This window comes from Falco naumanni, chromosome 2 (assembly GCF_017639655.2).
Source record: "Falco naumanni isolate bFalNau1 chromosome 2, bFalNau1.pat, whole genome shotgun sequence".
NCBI lineage: Eukaryota > Metazoa > Chordata > Aves > Falconiformes > Falconidae > Falco > Falco naumanni.
Window position 1 is genome coordinate 17,974,020 of NC_054055.1, and position 18,546 is coordinate 17,992,565.

The 18,546-nt window shown below is 38.9% G+C and overlaps 1 protein-coding gene across 1 annotated transcript in view; it reads left to right on the plus strand.

The window, feature by feature from the left end:
* Window positions 1-18,546, plus strand: part of SACS (sacsin molecular chaperone) — a 59,859-nt gene that overhangs the window by 2,766 nt on the left and 38,547 nt on the right. The window contains exon 2 of the mRNA XM_040583463.1: window positions 13,327-13,865. Coding sequence (XP_040439397.1) covers window positions 13,843-13,865 — 23 coding nt within the window. The 5' untranslated portion in view covers window positions 13,327-13,842. The remainder of the gene's footprint in view (window positions 1-13,326; window positions 13,866-18,546) is intronic.

Genomic DNA, 18,546 nt, shown 5'->3' on the forward strand with positions numbered 1-18,546 from the left:
AGCCCAATAGAAGACAGTCATTATTAGGAATTTTTAGCAAGTATGTTGTTGGTTGTGATGGAGGTACACCAGAGCTGTGTGAGGGAGGAAGGAAGGTTTCACACTGCCTGTGAAGAACCTGCGTGTGTTTACATACAAAGAAATGTGTGTCCATGAAGGTCAGACTAGAAATAAATGAGGCTTAGTTGTCTTCCCTAAACTTACCTGTAGAAATTGTCTCCATCCCAGTGAAACCAAAACAAGGCAGCATTTCTGATAGGCGATGATTACACTCAGGACATGATGGGGCAGGTGTTTTGAGCTCCTCTGGTGACCCGTCAGGATGGCACAAATGTGCCCCAGGCTCCCTTCAGTGGTAAGGTTTGGCTTCTTTTTTCTTACAGGAGAATGATACAGTTGATTGCATATCCCAGTCACCATTTATTTGAGATAAGACAGCTGGTGGAAAATAGTAAAGGTCAAAGCTTTAACACTCTGGTCTCCTGTGAAGAAGGAAATACCAATATTAGTATTTGAATTACTAGTTTTAGTCAAAGGTTCGGTGAAGCAAAGGGAACAGCTTGTACCTTGTTTTAGGACAGGCTAATTTACCTGGCTGTTGCTTCGTTAGTTATATATGGTACACTGTGGAGCTCTGCAGCATTAACAACAACATTATTGTCGGGTTTTAACTAAAGTAAGCTGAGATCCTGTAGAACATGCTAGTAGCTACAGAATGGTCTGATGCTCTTCACAAGCAGTCACCAGCTGTCACTGAGTCCTGTTCCATAAAATCATTTGCACTATGAAAGAAATTGCTAATGTCAGATGTCTGGAGACCTGCTGGGAGAGAAGGGGAATTACAGTACTGGGGTCTCAATCCTTGCTTATGCTACCTGTGCTTTCCCCATAAACTGCCCCCGACAAACCTTCCCCTTCCTTCTCAAATTTCTCCCTCCGTATTGTCTTTTTTCTCTGTCCCAGCACAATTCCTACATGAATTACCACTTCTGATCAACTCTCATGAGGGTTTTTTTTGCAACAGCAGTGTCCCTGGCCAGCCCCCATCCTCCAGCAGCATCTCACATTTCTCTTACTCCCCAAGGGTGAATTTGCAGGCTCTGGCCATATCTGTGTTACTAAATAAGAGAGCTGCGGAACAAATATCTGCTCAGGTCCTTAGCTCTCTCCTTTTTGCTCAGAGGTGCAGCCAAGCTCACGCCTTGGGACCAGCACAAGCATGTGCTGAGCCAGGCACTCTGTCTAGAGCAGTCCATGAACAAGAGATGGAGCGAGCTGTCCACTGGAAGGTGATTTTTGCACTGTAGAGCATTGTGTAGTCTTTTTCCAGGCACTCATAAGTAATTTTCACTTCGTCACCTTCATGTTCATATTGCAGTGGCATTGGAAACACTCGCCTGGCTCTTGGCATAGCCTTGTGTTACCGCAGCAGACCTGTGCCGTGCAGTGTCTCAGCCTAACAGTGGTAATCCACCACAGCAAATTAGATTTAAGAACTGAAGAACTTAAAGTGCTTTTTGGTTTGTTTTGGTTACTTCTGTCAACATTAAGCGCACCTCTTTAAATCATACTGGTTGTCTGATGTTTATACAATGTATGTGTATGTACATGGGGACTTCCCCCAAACAGCAGTAGCGGTGTGGAAAACTCATCACTTTGGGACATACACGATTATATACAATAAATTACTTGGTTGCATATGTTAGAGAGCACTCCCCTACTGCAGAAAAATGGATCGTTAGAGCTGAAAGAGCTTTTCCATCTCTTCTGTGATGCCATGAAAACTGATTTATTTCAGTTTCTCATTAGCTGTGACAAGGATGATGTCAGATAAGTTGTGCATGCCCTGTCTCATAAATAATAAATGTGAAGGACCTTGTCTCCTCTTTCTTTAATGGATCAAAGTTATAGCTGGATGGAAAAGGCACCAGCTTGCTTTATGGAACATAATGGAGTAACAAAATTGCTCAGACTCATTTGAGTGTATTGATCCCTGGGGATTCTGCCTGCCCCTTTATCTTGATATCTGGCATCTCTCTCACCATGTTGTAGAATACGACTTTGATTAAGAAGAATAACGATAAGCTCTTAAAGTTTTATTAAAAACTAGAAATAAGAGAAAAAAAGGCATGTTCTTTTTGGTTAGCCTAAACTCTGTAATATAAAAGTCTTCCAAATGCCCTTTCAGTGGAGCTTCATTTATTAATTGTTAATGTAACGACTCCAATCTGAAATGTGCTTCTCATTTCTTTCTATTACAGTGCTTGCAGCGAGAGAGAGCTTTGTTGTTATAAGCTTCTCATTAATCATAATTTTCACTAATAAGGTGCTGTTTAATCAAGTAGTTCAAAACACTCTGCAAACACTCATGAATGCAGCTTTATGATACCCCTGTTGCTTAATATAGCTGTTTGTGAATAACATTATTTCTGTTTCATATGCTGAAATGTCCATATTCAGTCCCTTGGTCTTTTTCTTTCAGTGTTAGGCCACCTTTGTAGTATTTTTAATTAGGAAAAAAAAAAAAAGAGCATTGAAATATGTGTTTAGAAAGTAATACCTAGTATTGGGTATGTTGTGAAGTGATAGAAGAAGAGACGTCAAAGTACAGGCACACCAAATCTTGGCAGAGTTCTTCTGAGAGTATTTTTCAACAACAATTCCTGTTGTGAATGCCTCCTGCTAAATAAACAGGCTACATTTCAGTGCTTTCACACTGGTTTGCAGCATTAGCAAAGGAGTTCAGTACTCTCAGCTTTTAAAAGATTTTCTACCCACTGTCTTGGCATGCTGTATGGAGCCAATACTCTGTGTTAATCTTGCTTCTGCAACATTTGGCATTCCTAGATGAAAATTTTCAGCATAGTGTGTCCCAGTTTAGAGACAGGCCCTCCTACTTATGAAGAAGCACTTCATACAGATAAATTCCCTGCTTAAAAGCATACTAGTCATAGAGAGAAAATGCCATACCATTTGTCATCAATTTTGGCTGACAAATGGCATAGAAATGAAAATACTTCTGGTCATGTCTGTCAAACTATTCATGCTTCTGTAAGTATGTAGTGATCATAAGAGCCTGTTCCTGCTGCTTTTATATAAAACTGGACTTGGAAGAACAGAAGAGAAGAAGAAAATGTATTTATTTTTTATTAATAACAGTAACTGAGAATGAAATTTGACCTTGAAACAAACACTTCAGAAGTATTTATCTGTTGGTCTGAACAACACCCTGGCACACCAGGTAGATGAACATCAGTCATACGTCTGTCCTGGATCTTAAATATTACAGCCTCCTCTTCTGCGCTTTTGTAGTTACAGTCTTACCCTGCTGATAGCGATCCAAATGCTGCTGGGCAAATTATTTTCCTGACTTGCCACTAGACTAAGGCTGCCCTGCTCTATGCTTTCCTTGATTCCTCTCTTTTCCTAAGCATCAAGCGTAGGCTGCCTCAACCACTGTGCTTAGTTGCCAGCTGGGGTTAAACCACTATGTTGACAACACAAAAGTATTCCCAACCCATAAATACAAAATCATTTCATTCTAACCAAGAAATAAGGAGTGAATGCAGTGATCTGGTGACATGCCCCACAGGCCAATGAACTTAGTTGCTCTCAGGTAAGAGGGTAGATGTGAATGTCAGAACTCAGAGCTTCTCCCCACCCTTCCCCAGCTGCCATTTTCCAGATACACAAATTTAGAAACTCTCAGTTTAGATGTCCCAAGGGATTCCCAGGGCCTGGCTGTGCACAGAGGGCTTGGATGGGATCTCCTGGCAGAGAGCTGTGCTCTGATGTCGTAAGCTGTAAGAGCCTTCTTAGGGAGAAAACGGATCAGTCTCCAAAGCTGCCACTTCTCTGCTTGCATCTCCTTTTGGAGGGCTGCCGGAGAACCTCACTGCTCTTACGATTCATTCTTCCCCACTCTGGGCTTGGTTTATTCTGGGACAATTTAAACCTATATATTTTTGTGCCCACAGAATCTAATAGGTTAAATAGGACTACTGCTTTTCCTGCGCTCATTCCTCTAATAGATTTACGAAGAATAATCTCACCTTTTCTTTGCTATCTTTTCTTCCATTCTCTTTGGCTAAAGAGGCCAGTTTCTCTCAGTCTCTGCTTAGTGGACAGGCTGTTGATTCCCATGGCGGTCCCTGTGGTTTCAAGTCATGTCTTTGGGGAACTCTCATTAGCTTCTTATTATTATCTGCCATAAAGGTGGTTCTGTATCTATGATTATTGTAATAATTTTCATTTTTTCCTGCTCAACTGATAGTTTTCAATGTGGTCAGTGTTTCTAAACTTCAGGAGATGAGATTTATGCCTTTTCCTTTCTCTGGAAGACAGTTTTTCAATGGAAGATATTAGGTTGACTGCATATTTTGTTGTATTTTAACTCATTTTGCATTTGCTTTTATGTCTTTAATTGGTCTTTCCTTTCTAAAGCTTTGCACACTCTTGACATTGCACAAAGGATCTGTAGTTGCCCAGATCACTTTTTCCCAGTCATACAGTACTAAGCTCTGCTTGATTTATTAAAAATATTTCCTACTAAAACTGTGATTTTGTATTCCAGAGTTCTTGGACAGAGATGATCTCATTTCTTCCAACCACAATGAGTTAACATTAACTCCCACCTCAGTTATGGAATTTCAGTTTCTTCAAGTTTTTTTCTACTAGCCATGTCATTTGATCTCCATATTGAATGCTAAAAATAAAAAAAAATAATTTAAAAAATCTACTTACCTCTGTTACAGGTTGCGCATGAGACTTTGTAAGTAAGAAGGCTGTATCTCAAATTATGCCCAGAAATCATTTGGAAGAAGCTGTTGCTGAGTAGGAGAGGCATCATTTGGTGAAGTGGTCCACCACACACAATCTGCAGTCCAAAACCGACAGGGTCCCTGACATCCCTGATGATGAACCAGAGCTCAGTTTTGTTAGATGCAGTTATGTCAGCAATACACACTTGCCTCAGCTAGACATCCCTCAAAGCAGGGCTGTCTGAATATCTCATACCTCCTGAAGGAGAGAATGACTTGGCAGGGTCATGATGCTATCAAGATTATCACATCATAAGCTTTCCAGTAATTCAACATGAAAAAAGTTGGTTTTTTTTTTTGCAATAACATCTGAGGACAGGCTAAGTGTTAGGAGAAGGCTTGGCTTCTTGAATGCTCCTTTAAGAGCTGGTAATATCTTCCCCTCCTTGAAAGTGCTGGGGGTATTCTGTAACTGTAGACTTGAGATTTCCTTGTCAGGCTTTTGTCAGTCAAGTGCAGATTTCTGAGTTGTAGGTCCAAGAATTTCAAACCTTGAAGATACTGCAAAACACATTCATACAGTAAATAAATAAATCACATTTATGTATATCTGATACAGTTAGTGTTTTGTGGCTATCAATCTTGCCTGAATCCAAATATCTGTAAACAAAAGGGGGAACCTCCATATAATAATAAATGCTTATTTAATGAAAAAAATATTAAGTCAGCAATTGAAACAGCTTTGCTTCTTAGGACTTTCAGATTACTTTGATAAGCAATTTCTTCCAATTTTCATTGCCATAATAATAATAATAATAATAATAATAATAATAATAATAATAATAATAATAATAATGAAAAAGACCCAGAACTATCCTTAGAAGACAGAAAGTCCAACTAAAACCACAGCTGCTCCTAACAGCAGGCTAACATCCTTCCTTCCTGGTCATCTGTGCTGCAAGGTGATCAGAGAGGAAGATGCCAGGCCAGAGAAAGTGGCAAGGCTAAGCTATCATACTGATAGCTGAGGTTACACGGTGTTCAGGGAATGGTAATGCCTAAACCAAATATTCATTTTACTGATTGAAGACAATTTTTTTAAAGATCTGAACCCATCTGCTCCTAATTTAAAAGTTGAAGTAAGATCAGTAGGAAGATTTGAATATAGCTAAACCCTTCACCTGAAGGTAAAGTAAAAATTATTTTTAAAACATTGTGTGAAAGGATAACTTTCCACATATAAGCATTACTTATGATAATTACTTGGAGTTTGATTTACTTAATGGGTAATAAATTTTCTAAGTATATTTTTTTCTGCTTTGGATATTTGAACACAAAGACTTTATTATTTGTGATCATCTAAAACAAATAACCCAACTCGTATGCTGATTCAGTATACTTAAGCTTGAGTTGCCTGTTAGTAGTTTACCAGGTAAGAGGCAAAACAGGTAAAGAATTCAGGTGCCAAGATTAGGTATTCAGAATTTAGGGCATAACTGACTTTATGGTAAATAGATAATCTTCCTAAGTTCATCTTTAAAATAAGTTCATTTACTGTTTCATCTTAAGTGCATTCCTGCAAAGTGCACTTCATAACGGTCTTTTGTGTACAGCACTGTATAGTGCCTTTAGGTGACCGTGAAGAGCATTAAGTTTTCCTTCTATTTCAGCCACTAGTAATGTTGCAAAACAATAATCAAGGGGTAAGCTTTCCAGGGTACTCTTGAAGAAAAGTGCTGGAGGGAGATATTTTTGTAGCGAAAAGAATCATTTTAGAAATCCAAACAAAATCTAATTAAAACAAAAACAAAGAGAAGGAAATCTGTAAAAGTACTCACCACCCCCGGGGAATCGTATTTTCAGAACGCTTGACCGAATACTTTTTCTTCCAGCCCTGTATCAAAAAATTCAGCTGCCATAATTATACTGAAATTTTAGTGCTTTTGTACAAGGGCTTAGTTCCTATCCTGCCCTTCATCTGGTTTCTTATCAGGGACTCACAAGACTGGTGTCCCACTGTTAGATAATTCATAAACTCTTGTATTAGCAAGTTTGCACGAAACAGTGTGTTCCTATGGTGGATGGCCCAGAGTAGTTTAGACCCTAGAAACTATACAGCTGCATTAGTGTTCAGCTTGGACGTAGAGTACCCTGCTTTAGAGCAAGCAAAGCTTATAAATTAAGCTGGGTATCTCTAAATGGCATTGTATTGTGCAATCAAGTCATAATCCATATTCCTGCTGTTTTCTTCTCTGCTTAATAGCCCCATTGTTCATATGTTTTTGACTACAGAGATCTTCAGGTCTCTGTATTATGTTTCCTAGAAAGCCTCAGTTTCCCGTTTTCATTCAAAACCCCATTACATGGTTCAGAACTGACTCTAAACACAAATGGGTTTCCTGTTTGTCCTTTTATGTGGCACCCATTGCTTTCAGTTTCAGAGGAGAGGTCTTAAAATCTCCAAGTTTCTGGAGAACAGCAGTGAGGTTTTAACAACCTGACTCTTTCCTTCAGTTGGTTTTATTTTTTGGTTGGTTGGTTGGAGTTTTTAAAGCCTTTTTCTCCAGCTGCTCTTCATTGTTGAGAAATCACTTTGAGATACTTCTATTGGGTATCTAAATTTACTTCATCAGAATCTGATGAAAGGATTCTTTATGCATAATTCAACCACATAGTCCCAGATGGTTATTGTAAGGTCATTTGAATACCACAGGATCAAACTGTGAAGTAGTCATATTGTTACAAATAATTTTTAGAGTGTTCATATTGTTGCATGTAGCCATTCTTCCTGAGTCACCTTTTCTGTAAGTGAAGTATTGCAAATCTTGTGTTAAGCACACTTACTTCTTGAGAATTGTGTTTCCCTTGTTCCTTTGAGAAAGAAAAAGATGAAGTTGGCGCAGGACCTGGTTTTTTGTTGCAAGTAACTTAGTCTTATTCTTGAGAGGAAGTGTACATTTTTTTTCCCTCCACTTCATGGCTTAGGGTAGCAACCAACTAATATATCCACACAGCACTGAGCTGCAAGGAGGTACTGGCTTAATCTTGAGAACCACAGGGCTATCAGCTCTGCTTAGTGCAGTGATGGTTCGTTACTGCTTTGCTGCTTCTGATTTTGGAGCCAGCAGCTGCTGCGTTTGCTTGGATAACTCTAACTCTGAACTGTTTTCCAGTACGTGCTACAGATTTATCCATACCTAATCTACTGCTTACCATTACAGCCTAACTTCACCATCTGCTGCTGGAGGCTGTCATCTCTCTTAATAATAAAGTAGTTTTCTCAGTTAATTAATTTCAGTGGCTGGCAGATGACCACCACACCGTGAGACAAAGAGCAGGAGAGGGGGCTCACTCAGCCTGAGGGAACTATGTACCCTTGCTGCAGATAACACACCTTAGCCTTGTTTTGGGTTTGCCCTGGGCTCCGGTGCAGGCTTTGATGAGCAATGTGTCTGTGTTCTCACCCACACTCTTGCTGGTGCAGCTTTTTTCTTTTCTGAGTCTCGTGGTTTGAGTAGATGCTAAAACTGCCTAAATCTAAACCAGATGCAATTAATTCCTAGAGCACCTTCATAAATCAGACTTTTCTTAAAAACTTGGTTGGAAACCTCGTTCCTGCAGTCAAGGTTGAATAAGTTCCCAGATTTGTGATTAGCTTGGCAGAGCATTCTGTGTTTTTGACCCCTCACTCTCCATGTGGCATATAGTCACTAGCTCAGGTTTAGCTGGAATTTTCTTTATTTATCAGACCTCCTGCTATTCTAGGAACCTATGGCAATTATGGAGCTGCTGGTCAGTGATTATACTACTCAATGGGATCTAAGAGGGATAATTGTTGCTCTTTCTATTGCTGGTGTGGCCTTGAAACGACTAGGCACAAACAACAATATTTGGTCCAGAAAAACCCAATGACGACAAAATTTGCCCCACTTTTCATTTGTTAAATATTGTTATCCTTGTACATATATTTGTCATGTTTCATCAAAAAAGAGCAACGTCCACTGTGCCAAGTATATTGAAGACATCACACTCTAGATAATCACTTTTGTACAGCTACTATCAATCTGTCCTCTGTATAAAAATCAACAGGAGTGCAGCATTTTGTTCATTACAATATTAATAGCATTATTCATAAAGTATTCCTAGTATTAATGCTATCAATAGTATAAAGTGTTGGCATTTTTTAAAGCTTTTAGTTTACTTCTAATCTTAAAATTGTGTATGATAAAGCATGAAAGCTCATGTAATGTATAACATTATAAATGCAGAGAGGTGTGCATTGCTGATGGCTCTGATTTATATTTGCTAATGGCCTGGACTACTCATTTCAGCTGAATTTTGTACACCAAAACTGTCTGGACAATAAACATAAAAAGGACATACCTACTTTACTTCCAGTATTTCTAGCTCACTGGCACATTATTGTATTACACTGTTTCAGGTCCATCTCAAATTTCTGCAGAACAGTTGTCTCTGAGAAGCAGCTCTGTACATTTGTGTGGTACCTGCAGTTGTGTGATAGCCTTGAATTTAATTTAACCTTTGATAGAAATGCATTTTGAAACCAGCTAGTATACTAGTGCATTGACAGGAACAATTTGTACTTAAGAGGTCTCTGTATTCTCAAAATTTTGATAGCTGGATGGTCTTTTTCTCATGATTTAGCTGCTTGCTCTGAACTGTGCATGGGTCCTTCTATTCATAGTGAGTGTGGTCTAGGCTCATTCAGGTCTACCGCTACCATTGCATGGAGGCAGATTTTAATTATGAGAATTAAACCTGTCATATGTTTCTGCCTAAATAAATCCAGGAGAAAGCCAAATTTAGTGAAACAGTAGAACCATTCTGCATTTATAGTGGTATACTGGAGATTGCAAACTAGCCCTGAGATGACACCATAGTACTTGAGGTCAGGGATTAGACCTTGGGTATATTCAGTTTCCAGCTTGTTCTGCCTCTCTCGGCACTCATTTGCCAGCCTTCAGTTTTGCCAGGTGTCCTTGCTTTTTCCCTTTTTTAAAGGATGTTTCTGTCACACTAACAGGTTTAGAAGAATGCACGTTTATAGTTTGTGTCATAAGGTGCATCTCCCTGTATTTGCTGGCAAAACCACTATTGGTAAAACCAAAATGATGTCATATGCATGAGGTAAAGACTTGTACATTTTCATTCAATTTACAGTTTACTGAGAAAGCATTTTGGGGGGAGAGTGAAATGTCCTGAAACAAAAAAGTGCATTTCCCCCATCCCGTTTACACATGGACTCTTTGTAGCTGTGATACTGAAAGGAGCCATGATTAGTGTGAGGTGATGGTGCCACGGCGTGTCCTTGAACCTTGAAGACAAATGGTAGGTACAGCCAAGGTTACCCGTGAATGCAGCAGATGGATGGGGCATCTTGGGCTATGCACACCCTGCTAGTGACCCAGCCATGCTGCAGCTCTGGTAAGCTCAGCTTACTCTCATGGTATGCTGCTCACAACTGCTCTCCTGCTCGAGGATATATACCTTCTGTTGTTGTGGTCTTGTTTATTCCAACAGAGGTCAGCATAAGCAATAATGGTTTTGTGATCAAATTGTGCTTTTAAACTGTATAAAACATAAATTGAGGATTAGCTACTGCTGTGCTTTGTTCACGAATTTTCTCCGCTAAACTTTGGATTGTGTTCAGTAATTATGATGGTTCTTGCATGCTTCCCATGCTACTGGATGGAGTATCAACAGTTTTGATTTAGTTGTTATTGCTGAGGAAAGGAACTCAGTGTATGTGTAGTTTAGACTGTATGTAGTAGAGTGTGAGTTTTAGGTTGATGCCGATATTAAAAGGACGGATAAGGAATTGAACAGATAGTCAGATAACCACTAATGATTTTCACACCAGAAATTTCTGGAATGGTATTAATATATATGTATCTACCTGATTTGCAGGTAGAATTAGGTATTTGCATAGCTGTGCCTCTGGCTTCATACCTACAACTAATTACAGGCATCCATAAAAATGAAGACTGTTTTTACAGATTGACTACTAAACCTCCTTCACCAAAATTCAATTAAAGACAGACATAAAATCCTCCAGCAAAGGTGTTTCCTTTTAAAAACTAATAAAACAGACAGTAGAATATTGGCATAGGCAATGGTTGTAACTGTTTTTTCCTAGGACAGATTTATGGTTATGTCTATACTAATAAATTCAGTGACAGAATGTTCTCAGATGCTGCAGCTCTATGTCATATAAAACTACAAAGTAACCTGTATGACCACCTCAGGCACTGAAGAAGTGTAAGGTCAGGAAGTTAAGTATGCCAGGGTCAGTCTGTATCTGGTATCTGACAGCCAAATTGGCTCTCTTTCTTACCATAGGAGACAACATAGAGATGACTGTATCAAAATCTTTCTAGGATTGTAACGTGATCTGGTAGCAAACTGACAACACCATTTGGTCACATCCATGCTGGCAAGACCGAGCTCCTTCGAGGACTAACAGAATTATTTGCCAGTATAGAGATGTCACTTCATACTGTGATATAACTTGCTCTTCTGCTAAGCAAACTGTTTATTGAATTAATAATTTTTAGACTGCTTTCGGGTATTTTGGACCTATACATTTTTCGGACAAGGTGCCATTGCCAAAAATCCTAGAAGATACTTTTATTTTCTTAGGGTGTGTCAGTACTGAGAGCAAGTAACATACCGATTCATTTGAAACAAGGGGCCTTTCAGTGTCCTGGGAGAAATACAGGAATTACTGACTTACAAAGGATTTAGCTAGAGTCTTGTCAGCATGCAAGTCATGCACAGTCCTACGTGCGAAGTCATGCACAAAATTGCAATGAATTAAAAAGCTTCCCCACAGCAACATAATAAAGGACAATCTTTGAAAGGCCGAACCCAGAAATAGAATGCAGACTGAGAAAGTGTGTCACTCACTAATTATGGAGAAGCTGTCTCTTAAAGTAATAATTAGCTTTCTATTATAAACCTATTTTTTCTTTTTCCATCCCCCAGACAATTGAAGCTGCTCAAAACACTTTAAATGTTTTTCAGGTATGATTTTACTAATGATGTTTTAGGAAGAACATATAAGCTGGCCTAGTCTTTCAACTATGGCTGCATCATGGAGTGCCATGTCCCCCCTGAGCCTGGCTTTCCACCACAGTCAGAATACCTTTCCTGGGTGCTCCCCTCCCAGCTGCAGCCCATTGCGCAGCAGGGCTGCAACGGTTTTACTTTCGATGGAATCATTCATACCTGGGCAAATGAAGCTGGATTTGCATGGCTCTTTGCTTAAGTCTGTGTTACTTAAGTGTGGAACTTCTCTTTGAATTACAGGCTAGATATACATCTCAGCATCTGTAGAGAGAAAGAATTATATTGAAGTCATTTTGTAACACATCATGCTATGTTAAATTATCTGTGATGCTTTTCACAGTAAACATGCATTCCAAAGTCATCTTCAGTCTGTATACTTTGATGTTGCATTTACTAACTGAGTAGGTAAATTCCCAAGTATTAAAAAAAATACAAATATATTCAGTTCGCAAATTGTAGCCTCTTTTCTTTCATACAATTTGTATTTCAATATCATGCTTTCATAGTAAATTAATTCACCTTTTGCAATTTAGCCACAGTCGCTTCTCCTTCTGAGGCAGGAAAGAGTGTCTCTTCATTACTGTTTGAAGAGAGCCGTACAAAACTGCACATTATGGAAAAACTTGCCAACACTGTCAGAAGCTCAGAGAAGGATTTACATTTGCACATATGCAGAGCAATAATGGAATACCTCTGCTATCCTCCCAGCTCTCTCAAGTGTATATTCCTTTGGTAATAACTTTAAATGTATATTGAATGAAACGATTTCTGCTGCTCGATAGCACATGCCTTGCCTCACTTATACACTGTTCTGGTGCTAGAAAAATTCTGTGTGTCAGCTTGAAGGAAACAGTTCCTGAAGGTATGTGCAGCAAGGGGGGATGTCGACTTATATAGCTGGGAGTGGGGATTAGCTGGGAAGACTTCGAAATCCTCCCTATGGAAAGTCATTGCAAGCTAGTTAATCTCTTCCCCTAGCGGAAAACCATTTGAATAGAAAGGCAAAATCCTTCCTCATAAATGTTTTTCCCAGCCTGTTATTTTCTTTGATGGCATAATTTTATATCAAGGTTGTATTAGATATCCTGGAGCTCCCGCCCTCCCCGACCCCCCCTCTCTCTCTTTTTTTTTTTTTTTTTTTTTTTTTTTTTTTTTTAATGCAGATACTAATTCAAAGAAAGAAATTGAGAACTTTCCCATTTTTTCAGTGTACTTACTACAGCTACATATGTTCATTATTGTACTGATTGTGTGATACTGTACTGGAGGAAAGCAGGAAACCTCACTGCTCTTTTTCAGTTCTCCATGTGCTTAGAAGTAGTGTAATGCACAAGGCAGTTTATAATTAGTACCATGACTCAGTTAATACTGGTAACTGCAACCATGCCCTCAGAGGAAATGACTTCTCCATATCCTTCAGTTCAATACTGTTTTGCATTAATGGCCCACCCCTTTTGTCTTGTGTCTCTTCTTCCAGAACTGCTAAGCTGATGTTAAGAAGTGTCTTCTAGCAGGTGTGAGGGAAAAGACAAGTCAGACTTTGGCCCTCAGAATACTCTTCCAACCGTGCCTGCTTCCAGAAAAAAGGAAGACAAAGCAGAAACAGCGGCTTCCAGAATTCCACTCCTTCTTTAGAAGATAAATATAAAACAATTGCACAAGAACGTAGCCTGAATTCAGTTAAAGAAACTAAACAAGACCTCCTTGCTTTCTGAGACCTGTCCTGTTAAGTCTGTTCCTAATTCTGTGAACAATTAAGCAAGTGGCTTTGAAAGAAAAGTGGAGAAGTAGCAGATGGTGAGGCACACAGACTTCTTTGGCAGTTCAGGGATGGCATGAACATTGAATTGAGTTCCATACGCTTGGGCTTTCTACTGTCCACTGAAAAGGTTATGAGCCACCAAGCAAAGAAGATTAAAAAATAATTTGCTAGTCTGTAAATCCAACATCTGCTTCATGTTCCTATCGAGAAGATATCAAAGAAAAAGAGACAATGGAGATCAAGGATAAGAACAGGTAAAAAATAATAATTCACTCCTGAGAGAATTTTCTGTTAGGCTAACGTGTTCTTCCTCAGAACCCCATGGTCAGTAAGTTAAAGACTTGAGTCTGAAACTTGCCTAGTGTTTGTACAAAATTGCTACTTTTGAGGGTGAAATTAATTTCTTAATTTATAAAATCATACATAGGTGGCGAGTTCTGCTGCATTTACTTATGAATTGTCTGTGAAATTCATGAGAACTGCTTGAAAAAATCAATCAGCCCTGTGAGTAATTGATTTATAGTCTAACATTCAATTTGCACGTACAGTCAATGTTCACTATGGCAATTTTTGAAAACACACGGAAGAAAAAGTCTTCTTCCAGCAGTTGCCTAACTTTGAATTTAACATATTGTTTTACTGGGAAGAATGTATGATCTCCCTAAACAGCTAAAAAGCTGAGCAAGTTCGCTGTGTGAACAGTATCTAAAATCATATGAGATAAATGCTTATTTGGATGTTAAAGTTGTAATTAGAAGTGTTCTTATTTGCTGTCGGTGGGCCTGTGGGAAGACGACAACCTCCACCCTCAGCCTTGCAATCTGCAGGATCCCCGCTGGTGTGGGGATAACATGCAGCCTCTGCTTTTTCCTGTTAAGAAGAGGTGTTTTTGGATTGTGTTAGAAAGTTGTTGTTAGCAACAGCTGACTGGTGTTTCAGGGTCTGTTCCACTGGCTTCCTGAGTAATTTTGTCGTGTGTTCCTATTGCAACGTGACTGTGGGTTGGAAAATTTGGGGGTTTGAATCTCTTTTTCTTCCAGATTACTTAACTAGGCTTTTCTAATGCAAATTTCGTACATCTGGAAAACTCTGAGGTTTAGACACTGCATAAACCATCCATGCAGCAAGCTCTTCTATAATCCAGTAAGACATGAAGGTCCTTAAAGACCTAGTTTGATGATCAGCTTGGTTGGAACCAAGGAGTGAAATAGGACCAGAGATGAAGCTACAGAACTGCCAGGGACAAGAGCTGGAAAGTATGGATTGTCCTAGGCTGAGTGGCAGGGCCAATGTTGAAGCTGGAGACTGCATTGGAGAGTGGTGGGACTGGAAAAATCAGGCTTCAGAGCTGTAAGCCAGGGAGAGGCAAGCAGACTTGACACATACTTGACTTTTACATGTGAATGGCTCAATCTGTTCTGCTAAAAGCAGATTTCTTGCAGTGAGTGTTATTCATGCTGCCAACAATTTAAAATGCTATTTTTCAATATTGACATTCTTGGATACTATTAAATGATAGGCTTTGTTCCACCAAGCTCTTAAATGACAAACATCCTGCCACGTTGGTTATGTAGGGATTTTTGCTCATTTGGTTCCATGCAGTTTATGGGTTTTATGCAAGTCTCAGTTAAATTGAGCTTCCATCAGACTATATAGTGATATTTCAGAATCTCCATTTTTTAAAAAATTGTTTTTATTTCAGTATCAGTCAATTATAAAAAATTACACATCTCAAAGATTTTCGAACAGTATTTTACCTGAGCTTCAGCTTTAATATTGATATTGTACCTGGCTATGTTTAATGGTATTCAAGTATCAGTTTTCAAATTGGTGTGCAAAATTAGGGCTTTAGATGCCTAACTTGGTGCCTAGCTTTAGTGTGCCTTTGTGCCCTTGTGATGTTGCACCAAATTAGTTTGCTTCTCAAATTTTGGTGTATGCCCTTTGTCTAGCATGCCTTTAATCCACTGCAAATATATGGCTTTTGGGGCAGAGCCAAGCTTTTATGCTTTTTGGAGGTTTTTTGTACAGTGCCTATAATAACAAGACTGCTCCCAGCCAGAGCTTCATGGAGTTAGTGATATATATAAAAAGACTGTAACTAAAGTACAGACTTCCAGTCCAGGTTTTGACTTCAAAATTTTTTGGACTTTTTCTCTTCATTATATGTATTTGCTGCTATTACCTTAATTAACGGTAACAGGGTTGCAATTCCTTTATCTTGCCATTTTCATTCCTGTTCCTATCAACACACAGATGCAATGCAAATATTAAAAAGAAAAAAACCCAGAACTTCTTTTCCAGAAAGATTGTTCCAAGATTCATCCATTACATTGTAGATGGGTTTTGCTGTGATGTTACTCTGTGTTAAGCGCATGCTGCTGTTGATCTGGTTACTATGCATCCACAAAGTGCTTTGAATTGGTCAATGACCTGAGGGAGTGAGTGAGTGCACTGCAGCTCTTGCAGTGTTGGTGCTCAGATGGGGATGCAGTCACACTACAGCTTTAGTTACCGCAACACATCAGCTCCTAATCCAATCTCCGCTGACTGTGAAACCCTTTACTGCTGCAATTTTTTTTTTTTTTTTTTTGTGTGGCTACTTCTGTTCCATTTAGACACAAACAGGCTAATTGAAGAGAAGTTAACACAGGATTAGTTTACTTGCACTTAAGTCATACCCATATTTCAATAGAGATTTTACATAGATTATAATAGCAGACACATTGTATCTAATCAACTCTTTCCATAAGTATGTGCAAATATAAATACTTATGCATAATAAATAAGCATACAGTCTGTTGTACATCTAAAAATCTGCTCTGTAGCCTCTATAAGTATGCTGTTCCCCGTTTCACTTTCCTTAACCTCTGTGGAAGACTCCCTTGGCTTCTACATTTCCTGCTTCTCTTGTGTCCAAATATACAGAGGTATGCCAAGGGAGATGCACACCATATCTGTTCTGCCACACTGACAGGGATGCAAACAATGATGGCATTTCCAAAAGCACCCTGTTCCCAGCTAGTGAAAGTTTTACCATTCGGTTCACTGGAATCAGTTAGAATGTCTTTATGTTTTATCCTTGCTGAAGCTACAGACTAGCACACCCTCCATGCTGAAAATATCACAGCTGCCTTGCGCTTTGTGTCTCAGCTCCATCAAAATGAACCAAATTAGCTCAAACAGCTCAAATGGTAAGAATTTATTAAATTGGGCAATACCATATGAACCAGGGTAAGGGGCAATTATGTAAGAAGTTTCATCAGTTAATTGGAAAGAAGAGTGAAATGCAGTGGTGGTGTAGGAGGCTAGAAGTACTTGATGATTTACCACATGCTACTTTATGTAGGACAGGACATGAAAACACAGCCTCTGATTGCCAGTGAAAGATTCTGCAGCTCCTGTGTATGAGCGTGTTTGGAGCAGTATTCACTTGCAGTTGTGTGACTGGACTTGTTATGTAGCCCAGGAATCCCTTTCACTTCTCTGTGTTTTCCCAGAAGAGGATGCCCTGTGTTGGTTCTTCCCCTTTTCCTTCCTTCCTTCCTTCCTATCACTTGGCCTTACATATGGCTCAAGTTTATTCCTCTGTGCCATTCATCCTTCTGTTGTCTGAAGGATAAATTGTTGCTTGTATTTCTGTATGAAACCCTGTCATGAAGGAGACAGACCTGATACAGAGGTGGTAAAGAGCTAGCATTATCTGAAGGGATATTACTGGGTATCATCCACTCTCTGATGTACAGATCCTTGCAGAAGTACTTGAAGTTGTGGCTTTTCATAATTTAAGAAAATGATGTGTCTTGTATTTCCTTCTGTTTGATATTCTAATTTTCACCATGTACATGGGGCTTTGTTCACTGATGCCTAAAAAATACTATGAAGTTTTGGAGCATGATTAGATGCAGTATTCAGAAGCAATAGGGACGGAAAAATACTACTTGAAATGTTTAATGAATGTGTAATCTGAGGCTGCTGATCTCATTTTAATTATTGAGCAAATTTTCCTCACTTATGTAGAAAGATAATAGCTTCATTAAGTACTCCGGAGTGAAAATAAGAAAAATGTCTTAAGGTAAGATGGAACGCCACCCCCCCCACCCCCCCCATAAGCTGATTACTGTGTGTCCTAAATGGAGGTAAAAAACCTAGGCCTCAATTCATTATGGTATTTAGGAACCTACATTAGGCACTGAAATCAATTTTCAAATTTAGGCTCTGCTTTTTTGATGTTTCAAGGTTAAAGTGGGTGTTCTAAATCTGGCCCTTTTATTGGCACCAGAGGCCAAAAGAAAACCCACCCATAATTTAACATATTGCTTATTAAAAATGCATACCAACAGCAATTCTTGCAACACAGTAGTCACTCCTAACGCAATTCTCTAAAGAGCAATTGAGGAGTTTAAACCAAAATGGTGATAAAAATAATCTTTTGCATAATTTGAAATACCAAGCATTTTGTACTGGTATTCTGCTATTTGTACCATCTGGAATAGAAAACCCTGTGATGCTTAGCAATTCCCATTTGTGGAGTAATGGCTACTGTGGTATAGTTAAGAGTAAGGTTAGGTCCTCTTTTCAAAGGCTTAATTTAAAGTAGCCTTAGTAGATCTAAGTAGATCTGAGAGGAAATTTTGCTTTGGCATTTGAGAAGATTTTGAAATTTTACCATCTGTTTGTGCCTTCTTGCTCTGCTCTTTATTTGCAAAGAATAAAGTAAAACAAGTTTTATAGGTTTTTTTTGTAAGTGCTTTCTGTTAGCATTTGCTTAGTGCTGCCAAGGAACTGGCCTGAGCATTAAAGCAGATAACTGAGATCAAAATCATTAGATGGAAATGTTCCTGGTGCCTGTGTCTTTAAATCTTTTGTTTGTTTTTAGTACTATTTCAAAAGTATCCCGTTCTTTTGATATTTGATGTTTAGAAATATATCAGC